This window comes from Pollachius pollachius (genome assembly GCF_949987615.1).
Source record: "Pollachius pollachius genome assembly, chromosome: 4".
Classification (NCBI taxonomy): domain Eukaryota; kingdom Metazoa; phylum Chordata; class Actinopteri; order Gadiformes; family Gadidae; genus Pollachius; species Pollachius pollachius.
In genome coordinates, this window is record NC_136937.1 from 21,990,421 (window position 1) to 22,001,890 (window position 11,470).

At 43.7% G+C, this 11,470-nt stretch overlaps 1 protein-coding gene across 1 annotated transcript; it reads left to right on the forward strand.

Annotated features, from left to right (window-relative positions):
• Positions 1-2,908: 2,908 nt before the first annotated feature.
• Positions 2,909-11,216, forward strand: cUnh8orf74 (chromosome Un C8orf74 homolog; the record flags this gene model as incomplete). Its single annotated transcript, XM_079734589.1, has 5 exons — positions 2,909-2,959; positions 4,864-5,062; positions 5,439-5,662; positions 7,723-7,875; positions 11,013-11,216. 5 exons carry the CDS (start codon positions 2,909-2,911, stop codon positions 11,214-11,216), a joined length of 831 nt encoding a protein of 276 aa, XP_079590715.1.
• Positions 11,217-11,470: the final 254 nt, after the last annotated feature.

The following is an 11,470-nucleotide window of genomic DNA, read 5'->3' on the forward strand; positions in this document are numbered from 1 at the left end:
AAGGATCTTGCATTGTCAAATTAATTTAACAAATTAACACATTTTTTAAATCTTGCAATGTCATTAAACATCAGGGATATCTGCCTAAGCTCAAGTAAACCTGCAAATGCAAAGGGTTTTTATGGAGGGCTACATAACTCTAAGTAACCTATTCTGAACAAACTCTAAACTCTAAAACTTTTGTCAAATTCAAGAATCCCAGAGTAAAAGTTAATCTTTATTTATGATACTGCGTAACGTGCTCTCCGTAGTGTGACGCATACTAACATGCCACATGTCTCCGTGGCGACTAAGGAGGGGTCCGGCTCATGTGAGGAGCCATTAATTCACCTATCAATTCTGGAGATACCAGAAGGCCAGGTATCTGAGAAACCCGGACACTCAAGGCCACAAAAACAAGCGTAATGCCCGCACATAGCCACAAGAGGTCAGCACCAAGCCACAAACCAAGTTGTAATGCCCACACATAGCCACATGGGACCAGCACCGATTACGCATACGGGATCTCAGCACCATGCTTAGCCAATCAGAGCACATTACGGAGGCCACGCCTGCTCATTATTAAAGTCACAACACATAGCCCCTAGGGACTAGAAAGCTCTAGGTAACGCATCCATCAGATGTCCTATTAAGCGTATCTCCACGTGTGCTTATACAATTCCTCTCCTTTTGCTTCATAGATATCAAACCGAACCTTTACCAAATAAAATGAGTTAAAAGCAATCCTGACGCGGCTACCTTTTTCCAAAAGAACACGGCAGTAGCAACTCAGAACGATGATGACCGCGGGGCGACGCGTCTACGTGATCACGGAGTTGGATACAAGGAATACTATAGCGGAACTCTAAGAGTTACATGTAATTCCATATTCACTCTTTGCTTCTTTAAAGGTCACATGACATGCCACCATGTGTGAGTGTGATAAGCCGCTACAAGCCGTTTTGAAAATCTGGCTCTTATGACATCAGAAGTGGGCGTGTCCACCTAGATGTGTGGCGGATAGAGGAGCAACGTTTGCTGCAGTCCACTGGGTAGGCTGGTAGACTGATCTATCCAGCACACATCTAGGTGGACACGCCCACTTGTGAGTTAAGATAAGAGCCAGATTTTGGAAAAGGCTTGTAACGGCTAATCACACTCCTGTTGGCATGTCATGGGATCTTTGAGGCATCCTGTGGAGGGGGGCATGACGAGGAAGGGGTATCTGTAAGGTCAGATATTTAAGCATGTGTTGCAAGATGCAATATTAAGGATAAGTGTGACAGTTTCTCTCCAGAAATTGAAAATAAAATAAAGTGTTACCTCAGTTATTACATTATTTGCCCAGTTATTACATTTTCAAATGATTCATTTAAGACAAGGCCAATAACCTAATAACCAGCCAATAACGTAATAAGTTATAACATTATTGGTTATTTGCTGAACAACTTTATATAACCTACGGTATATTGTCATGAACAAGCACACTACAGTGATCGGAGGCCTACGGTCACCGTTCAGGCTTTATTGAGATAATGGATTTTGATGTTTAATTATTCAATTATATGTTTGAAAGATGATTCGAAGTGTGTTCGTGTGGATTGTTCGACATAACTTTCCATTCACTGCGAATCATCGCAATTGTTCACCCGAAACCATCCCATAATGGGGTTTGTGTGTACGTGTGTCTAGCTTTCCGCATGACTGTCTGTCTGTGTGCTTTCCTTGTTGTTCACCAGTTGCGCGGGATGTAATTAATAGGTGACACACACACACACACACACGCACACACACGCACACACACACACACACACACACAAGAGAGCGCACGCACACACGCGGGTACGTACACACAAACGCACAAACACTAGAGAGCACGCACACACAGGCACGCACACAGACACACAAACCAGATTTTGAGGATGCAAGCAAAATAATAATACACACAGCACTTCTACCTGCCATATTTATAGGCCTACAAGCGCAAACAGAGCAGCTTAACGTGCCTTGTATAATATGGACCACATTAAACACCAACTGTAGGCTGATTGTTAAATGCAAGCAGCAACAACAACTGTGAAGTAATAAATGCAATTTTACCTGCATGAACGCATCCCTCTAAAATAAAGTCAAATCAAACTGACTGATCGTGCAATGAACAATGTTCATCCAAAACTAGATCCAAAGTAGGCTCACTGTGATCCGAGACAACTGCAGACATTGGTAGGCTATACGTAATATGAACAGCGCTTAACACACGCGTCTTCGATCAACTATGACCGCCTGAGGAGCGCGCGGATGAGAGGATAGGACCAGAAGGACTGGGATTAAGAGGTTTAAACAACCTAAGCCCTGTGTGTCTCGTCATTAGCCTAGTGCCGATATCAAACATGTAGTCTACACATTAGACTGTAGGATGGTCGTGGGCTATTGTTGAACCGATATAGCTCATCATTCAGACACAGATCAGTGATAACTTTCAGGATGCATGGATGCGATGTTAGAAGCCTGTTCGGTTGGGCAGAGATGTTGTAGTAGACTGCGATCACATGCGACACTTAACACTGAGCCTACCTACTTATTGATTATATTTATTTATTAGTTATATTTATTTCGAGTCATTGATGGGAAGCAACCTCGCAAAACTCCACGGAATAAGAAGTGTATATCAAAGATGTTCTTAATTAGGACAGACATTGTCACATTTTCAACTGCCTAATAATAAATACTAAATAAAAGTGAACTTAGAAGAAATAAATAAGTAAATACCAGCATGACGCCTTGAATTCCATCATCCTCTCATCCCACTACCTGCGTCAACCAACGCGCTGACGTCATCAACCAGACGCGCTGACGTCACCAACCCACCAGCTTGTGAGTCCGTTTCCCATGGCAACCGAACACTGTTTAAACCCGCGCACTACAGGGGATGATGGCAACCTTGACCGAGACCGAAATAAAGAAGATATCAAAACTTCAGGTAGGCACAATGAGTTCCATCGTGGCTGACTTTAATTCACGGAGGAATATACAAAATACATGGTTTATTTTTGTTCCTCAAAAGAAAAATAACCTGACAAGTGGTCAAATAAAACACAACAAACCGAAGCAGTAGCGTCAACTTCTCCCCTTGCGTCAAGCCGACCCGTCAGGATGATGTCATGCATTTCGACTTTTCCCTTTGCTTAATGGTGTGCTCCAGATGCCTCGGACACCAGCCTTCCGAGTTGCAGGTGGGGAAATCTCCCAGCTTTCTTGCGGCATTTCACGGAGGCACGCCACCTTTTGGTCGGGCCCTAATTTGCACGTGACGTCACGACGACTGGCTGGCGGGCAAGAACAACGTTCTCTAGCAACTTAGTAACCTAATCAAGGATCTGCCAGGACGTCGCCAGTTTTACCATACGAAACGAAAGTTGGTATTTTGAGGTGAAAACGATATGCCAGATAGTTGCTGTGCGATTGGATATACTAACCGCCGAGGAGCGAAGCCGGGGTTTTACCCCATCCGAAAAGGAGAAAAATATTATTGTCTATAAGATTAGATTATTATTTCCCATAAGTAATATATATTGTTTAATTACACATTATAATTACGGTTATTTAAAAATGAAAACAACCCTCCCTCTGCCGTCATGGGGATCGCCATGTTGCCAGATTGGGCGGGAAATCGGGCCCAATCTGGCAACACTGGCGGAGGCGTCACTAAACGATCTAAGCAGTTTCATTTCAGAGTGCAGCAAAAAGCTCCGCTGCGCTGGAACTTCAGAAATGCTTGAAAAAATGTAACTTGTGTGGACGCTACCGCATTACTTGGTCAATGAAAGAGCTATTTAAAAGTTATTTGATTCAGAAAAAAGCTATTTGTTGATCGTTTTGTGGATAGCTAGATAGTCACTCACCTTTGCTTTGATTATGAAGGTATTCCTGTTTTTCACCTCCCATACGACAACGTTGTTAACCCACCCACTCTTGAAAAAAAGTTTGCTATCCGTACTTTTGTAGGCTTTCATTTTTTGTGCGGTAAGGTGACGGATTCTCATAAGATAAATGTAAATATCTCCAAACTCCAAGTCTGGTCGAGACGTGGCCAACTTCAAAGCAATGAACACATCAGCGGGTGCTGTGCATGGATCACAAGTTCCGAGCATGTTTATCTTTTCTTGACATATAATTTGAACATTTATGGTCTAAATGGTTGATTGATTGCCAGGGGAATTGCAAGGCAGCAATTCCCCTGGCTGGCCGCTGTTCGTCGCCATTTTGTCGGCGTTTGTTGCCCTCCAGGTAGCCATAGTAGTCACGTGACTGCAAAGTATGAATATACCGAGTTCAGTGATGACGCTCTCAACAAAAATAGCTGCCCCTTAAAGAGATTTATTGGTTTTGTATTTTGCACCATGTTGGTCATTTTAATGTTGATTTTAAATGCTCTTACACACTTTATTACATTGCTACTTTATTCCAGTCACCAATTGATGCATTGCACATTCTTGCTGTGCGTGCAATACAATGTAAAGTTGTGCTGTTAGTTTTCGAGCTGGTTTGGTAAAGAGGCTAATGTCGCCGACATTAAACAACGACTAGCCAATTTCATGACACAATCACAAAGACTAATGGGAACGCTATAAATGACCATACGCTATAAAAACCAATCACAACAGAGTGGGCGTGCTGACCAATCACAGCAGTCTGGCCTACTCGGGAGGGGGGCTTTAAAGCAACATGATACAAAACAGACTGCTTTTTCTAAGAAATTTAAAAGTGCGATAATAATAAGGGGTATTTTTAACCCTATTCTAGAAGTACACCCAAATGCAATTATTAACCCTAAAAAATATACTGTATATGGGATCTTTAACCATCTGTGGTGCTCTTTGTCAGAGGTGCGAGGCTGTGCTGCGGCTCGCGGGTCACTTCACGTGGCCCGAGTTCAGTGATGAGCGGCGGCCCTCCGTACTGCGACAGTTCCACCAGCACTTCGTGTTCGACGTGGCGCTGTTCACGGTGACTCGGGGCTTCCCGTGGAGGGACGTGATCCAAGCAGCGACGTTGGCTAAAGACGTATTTCCGCGACTCAACGGTTAGAGGAAAAATCTTTATTGTATATATAATATATATATATATATATATATATATAATATATACAACAGTTGCTTCTGCATATTCGTCATTGTTATTTGATGTGGAACTGTGGGCGTGTCTTGTACATCGTGATGTCAGATCTCATTGCCTCCATTTCGGAAATATAGAAGCCTGGGAATGTTAATGATAGTCATGTTTTTTGGAAATTGTGATTATTGGTTAGGACGTTGTTGTGTTTGAAACTGTTGCCGTGTTTCTCATGCATGTTTTGATTAGCCTAGGATACATCGGTCATTTTACATTTATTTAGGATTCTACTTTTTCTTTTTTGAGAGTGATACTCTCAACCTGTACCGTCTTCATCTGCACCCAAGCTTTGGACATACCTGCGCTACTGGCCCTTCTGGATGAGGCTCAAACCAAACGGCTGCCCAACCTATCAATGCTCCATGGGAGTCAGCTGAGCTGGTACCTCACCGACGCCTGCGTTGGGAGCCACCGGCTACTCGCAGCAGTAGTGAACCATGCCACCAACGTGTCCACCGAGCTGGCTCATTTAGAGGTGCAGGTGCCCCCAAGGCCGCTGCCTCTCACCCAGGTAACTACCCATACAGCCCACCAGGGGCGCCCCTTCCTCCAAGATTTTACCCATGGTTTCCAATCTATCTAGTTGGTTTCCCTGCCCGATTACCCATATATGGCCGCCAGGTGATTCAGAGTGAAGTACATTTAATCAAACTAATGGATATAGCTCTTTCGTTGGGATGTCTACAAATCAGCCTACATATGTCTCCTGTGTGGGTGGTCCTAATAATAGGTTTTTGTGGTCTTGCATGGACACAAATCCTGTGGCACCCCGCAGAGTTCCTCATCAGAGCCTATCGTGTCAACAACTCGCTGAGGTGACTCATTAGCCGTCGTTAAAGCGGGGGGGCCATCTGTACTGTGCCAAAGTCTGTTTCACAGCTGTACCATGCTCAAGTACGATTGCCCCCCGCCCCGCTGTGCGCTGGCCTGTGCTCACACTAGGCAACCTCAACTGGGCCTGATGGTGTCATCCTGAATCCTCGGACACCAGCATTCCGAGTTGCAAGTTTGACGTCACTTCCGGTCTCGGAGCATTCATAGCGTTCCTTTTCGTCTTTGTGATTGTGTCATGAAATTGGCTAGTCGTTGTTTATTGTTAGCTACATAAGCCTCTTTAGCAAACCAGCCCGAAAACAAACAACACAACTTTACATTGTATTGCACGCACAGCAAGACCATGCAATGTATAAATTGGTGACCGGAATAAAGTAGCAATGTAATCAAGTGTGTAAGAGCATTTAAAATCGACATTAAAATGACCTACGTGGTACAAATACAAAAACAAAATCTCTTCACGGGCGCAGCCATTTTGTTGAGAGCGTCATCACTGCTCTCGGTCTACTCTCAGATTTTCTAAAGATGAAGACAAAAAGGGGGTGTGCCTTTGAGAAATGCCGCAAGAAAGCTGGGAGATCTTCAACTTTCAACTCGGAAGTCTGGCGTTCGAGGATTCAGGAACACACCATGAGTATGGTTGCCTCTTTTACATACGTCATCACGTCGTAATATGTCACCACCAAGCGTCCGCTGCTTAGTAGAACAACACAGAGAACGCAGTTGACACTTTACTGACTTTGTTGCTTATTTGGAGCCGTTCTACTCAGATACAGCCCTCTCTCACCGAGCGTTTTTACACTGCCAAATAGGCCGTTTTATGCACGCCTTTTTCGCGGCACGGCACGCGAGTTTACACTCCCCGAGGTAAATTGCCTGCTTGAGCTAGAACCCCAATTTACCCTCCCGGACCCTGCACACATTGGTGGTTTATTGGGTTTAATTCTGTTGTAAATGCGACGGCTCCGCGGGGCTTGCGTAGTGTAGTTGCTGGGCTGTCTCCACAGAGACAATGCAGCGATATGATTATGAGCAGTTAACTTTCTAACTTGAGAGAAAGTGAAATCCGCGAGGGAAGAAGGTGATGCAGTCGTATTAAACAAAGAAGTTGAAAGATGGTGCTATCTACGAGAGTGACGCAGAGGAACTGTCCTTACTAGGCTTTTGTCTGGATAAAAAACAAGTGGTCAGCAAACTAAAGAATATGTTGGCGTTTTTGCACTTGTAAATAGTTAATTGCGTTTGTAGCCTACAATCAGACGTGAACTTATTCTTGCGGGTGTCTTCATTCATAAAGAAATTGTGTGTGTGCGAAGTATTGTAAAGATGTCTAGACTCTGTGCGCAGCCCCGCCTTCTCCAGTGAACCAAGAGAGCCCGCGCCGTGACAAACGGGGGATTTCTTTTTAATGAAAAACTCAACTTCACTATCGCACCAACGTGAACCGCTTGCCGTCATGTTTTTTCTAGTGTGAGTGCGCCCTAAGTCACACATTGTTTTTACTCGTGGACACCTGCCCGTAACATCAATGTCCCAGTGTTTAAATGCACATTGGGTCGTCAGTAGTAGATATTACAAATCTGTCTGTTGGTTTATTAGTTTCCCAGAATGCACTGTTCTGTAGGTACACAACCCCTCTTAGCTTCCCCTATAATTTCAAGGGTTATTATGTTCATTAGAAAAATGAAAATTTTGGTTGATCCATAGTGTCTGCTGGGGCCTCTCTATGAACTGTAGGGCCTGACACTGGTGGAGGTGGAACTCCAGAGACGCCAGGCAGATCTCAGCGCCACCCTGGGGTGCACTGAGCACCAACTCCAGGCTCTACGCACGGCCCCAAGGGTCAGCAGGAGGACGGAGGTCAACACGGCCGCACCGCTGGACGCCGAGGTCAGCAGAGAGACAAAGCGCAACATTTATATGCAGATTAGCAGAATGCTGGTCAGACGTTACTCTAGATCAGCGGTTTTCAATAGGTGAGGCGCGCCTCCCCTGGGGGCCGCCAAAGAGCCACAGGGGAGGCGCGACACGCAACACGCAAAGAAAAGATACACATCTGTATGCAGCTCTATTGATATCGGTAATTGTGCGTGCTTGTATTAGTTTTAAAATGCATCGTTTCCTTGTGCCAAGTCACAAAAAGTGAGCATTAAGGGAGGAGAAAAAACGTAGGAAATATGTTCCTGAATGCATTTCTGGTTGTCTGTGGAGAGCGAGTTCCCCCAGATCTCCACAAAGGCTATGAAAGTCCTAATCCCCTTCACCTCAACCTAATTGTGTGAGTGTGGGTTTTCCGCACTGATCCTGATTAAAAACAAATACAGATCAAGGCTGCAGGTGGAGGACGACTTGCGTTTATTTCTCTATGCAGTGCAGCCCCGAATCGAACACCTCTGCCCATCAAAAGCGAGGCCTTATTGTTATCACTGATATGGACGATTAAATTGAAGGTCAAAGTTGTGTCTTGAATGCATAAATTGGTTGGGCCATAGGGTTGATGCTGCTTGTAGTGCAAATGATGTGAGTATGGCGCATTTTGTTTGTGGTTTAAATCTGTGGTTTTATGTGGCTGAAATCGTTAACAAATTTGATGAAAATATGTGAATCTGTTCGATCTCATAACATGCCGTTGTCGTTCATTGATCCGAGAGCTGTCCATTGTGCTGATTTCTTTCTAGACGATGTGCATCTCCTTCAAATGTGCGCTTAAGGCCCAGACACACAGCGCCGATTTCAGCCGTCGGGTGTCGTCGGTTGTAGCTTTGTTTTGTTGACTTGTGGATAGGTTCAGTGAGGTTCTACTGATGTTCAGTGGTTTTAAAAGTAGCCTCAATTAGGCCTGCATGAAGTTGGAAATTATTTGCTGTTGCAAAGAATCGTTTATGAATGCACTTTTAAAAAAGTTGTGGAAATAAAATGTCTTCAAATACAATATTAAAAAACATTTACATTTGATTAGTTATTGAAAGTCATCATTGCCTGGAACACACAAAAGATGGCATTTGCTGAAGAGGCGTGTTAGGTCGGGGGGGGGGGGGGGGGCTCGGCTGTCCTAACCTACTCTAAGGGGAGGCTCACATTCACCCAATTTGAAAACACCTGCTCTTGATCATATACATATACCATGTTTTATTTGCTCTTGTATAGGAGTCTGGCCCCCCTCCAGGTGGAAGGCCAATCTCAACCGTTGATCTAATATGGGGCAATCCATGGGGTGTACCCATAGGCGTAGCGGCCATATACATTGGGAGGTACAAGTCCCTCCAAATGTTCAAATATGCCCAAAATGTCCCCCCCAATAAATCGCGGGGAATAGGGATATAGCAATTCAATATTTCTATGGGTAGAACACCTACGGTTCCCTGAAGTACACTCCGTTCCCTGAACGCATCTTTGAACAGTGCACACCCTGAATGACTCAATCCGATTCCATCTACATCCCTTACAGCCAATGGGAATATGGCTGTTTGAGCTAGCTAGCCAATGGGATAGATCCATGATTCGTCCCCGAACGCGCGGCTCGGTGACGGTGACTTGTCAGTTGTCACTTGATTGCATTGGTCATCAACCGTCTTTTTTATATGACCACGGCATCAACATCATCAACAACAGCAAATGAGTGGCGTGTTACGGTCGAAAACACAGGTAAGTTATGAAGCTGTTGGATCATACTTTGATTTCAGTGGCAGATATGTGTACCTGGCTCTCGTATATTTAACACCTGATAGTCGTTTTTCTCACCAGTTGTATTTCTCAATCCTTGTTTCTTTCTGCCTGTAGTGCTCTGTGGATCTCCACTTCCAGCCTCCCTGCTTCACTCTCTCCAGCCTGAAGGTCCCCCATTCACCTCTAACCCATGCTTCATCCCTAATCACCTTTTTTTGTTAGGGTAAAGGTACCCATTAAGCCTATTCCTCTACTATATTAGGACTGGTGCTGTGATTTCTTCTTTTTGTACTAATTCTCTTTTCAGATTAGCTTCATCTATTATACTGAGATAAATGTAATACTTTGGACAGTGTATAATCTTGATGTATATAACCCCATCTGATGAATGATGAACAGCCTGGCATTTCATTACAGTGAGAATTGGTCTGACAACATGGACTTCCTATTGAAAAACATGAGGTGGGCTTTAATGGAACATAGTCGGCTTAAATGGTTCCATATTGACTTCTGGTGAAAAAAGATGATTTATTACCTTCAAATGAAATAAATATATATAAAAGTTTGCATGGAGCCTAAATAACCTGTAGACTAAGCATTATCGTAATTGTTATTTATTCAACGTTTATAATTATTAAGTCAAGTCTAATTCAAAGTTACAACACATTTTATAATGTATATATTGATCTATAACTAATCAGAAAACATTTAGGTTATTTCCTTGACATGTCTAATTCTTTAGCAGTGCATCACTCAATTCGGCTAATGGTTTAACCATGAGATTAGCTCAGTGCGCTCTCTCATGAAACTCATCTATGTACTTATTAAGCAAGTGGTTGAAAATATCAGAAAAGCTATGTTTTCTGAGGGGTAACAAAACCCCAAAGTTTTGGGGTGACTTCTATTTAGGTCCATGAGATTGATGCACCTGGCTGGGTTTTACTCAACATTGTCAAATGTGATGGGTATGCAATAAACAATTGAATGGAAGTGAGAACTGGCTGGATTTTGTGTCCTTGTTGTGATGGTGCAGGTGTTTGTTTGTGTGTGTGTTGTAAAAAAGACAAAACGTCAATGAATATATTGTGAAAAAACTGACTGTATTGGTTGAAATATTGAGTAGCACTAAATGTTTTATTTAATTTAAAAAGTAAAGGAAAACAGCTCTGAAGTATATGTGTGTCAACTTTTTACTAATTTCAAGTCTTCCACTCTCCCAGACTGCTTGGTCACATCCAGTATTAAAGTGTTTTAAACATCCCCCCCAGGCATTTGTCCCCCCCAATGTTGAAACCATGGGTACACCCTTGGGCGAACCAACCCGATAACAAGACATACACCTATATTTCCTCCTACTACAGGGTGTACAGGAGTTGGTCCATTCTAAGGCGGATCAGGTAGCCACCAACCTGCGTCAAGAAGCCACTCTGGTCGCAAAACTCCTGGAGCTCAAACTGCAGTGCACAGTCTTGTCCACTAGGGGGAGCGGCAGCCCAGCTCTGACTCCCCAGGCCATCGCCAAGCCGACACGAGCAGCTCAGGGCAGGAAGGGGAGGAGTAAGTGATGCATGGAGCTGTATGGAGCACACAGGAATCTTATGAGCACATGGTATGTTTGAGCTAGGGTTAACCCTAACCCTAGGTCTACATAAAACAACCAGGTCTACTTGTAAATACTGTCTAAGATTCCTAACAGGACAGGACTATCGTTTTTGTTATATCTATGCCTTGCATCTTTAATTTTCCAAGAATTCCGTTTGTTAAAAACCCTCATAAGTTGCCTCACATATTTATTTTAAACATGCATACATCTGCAAAT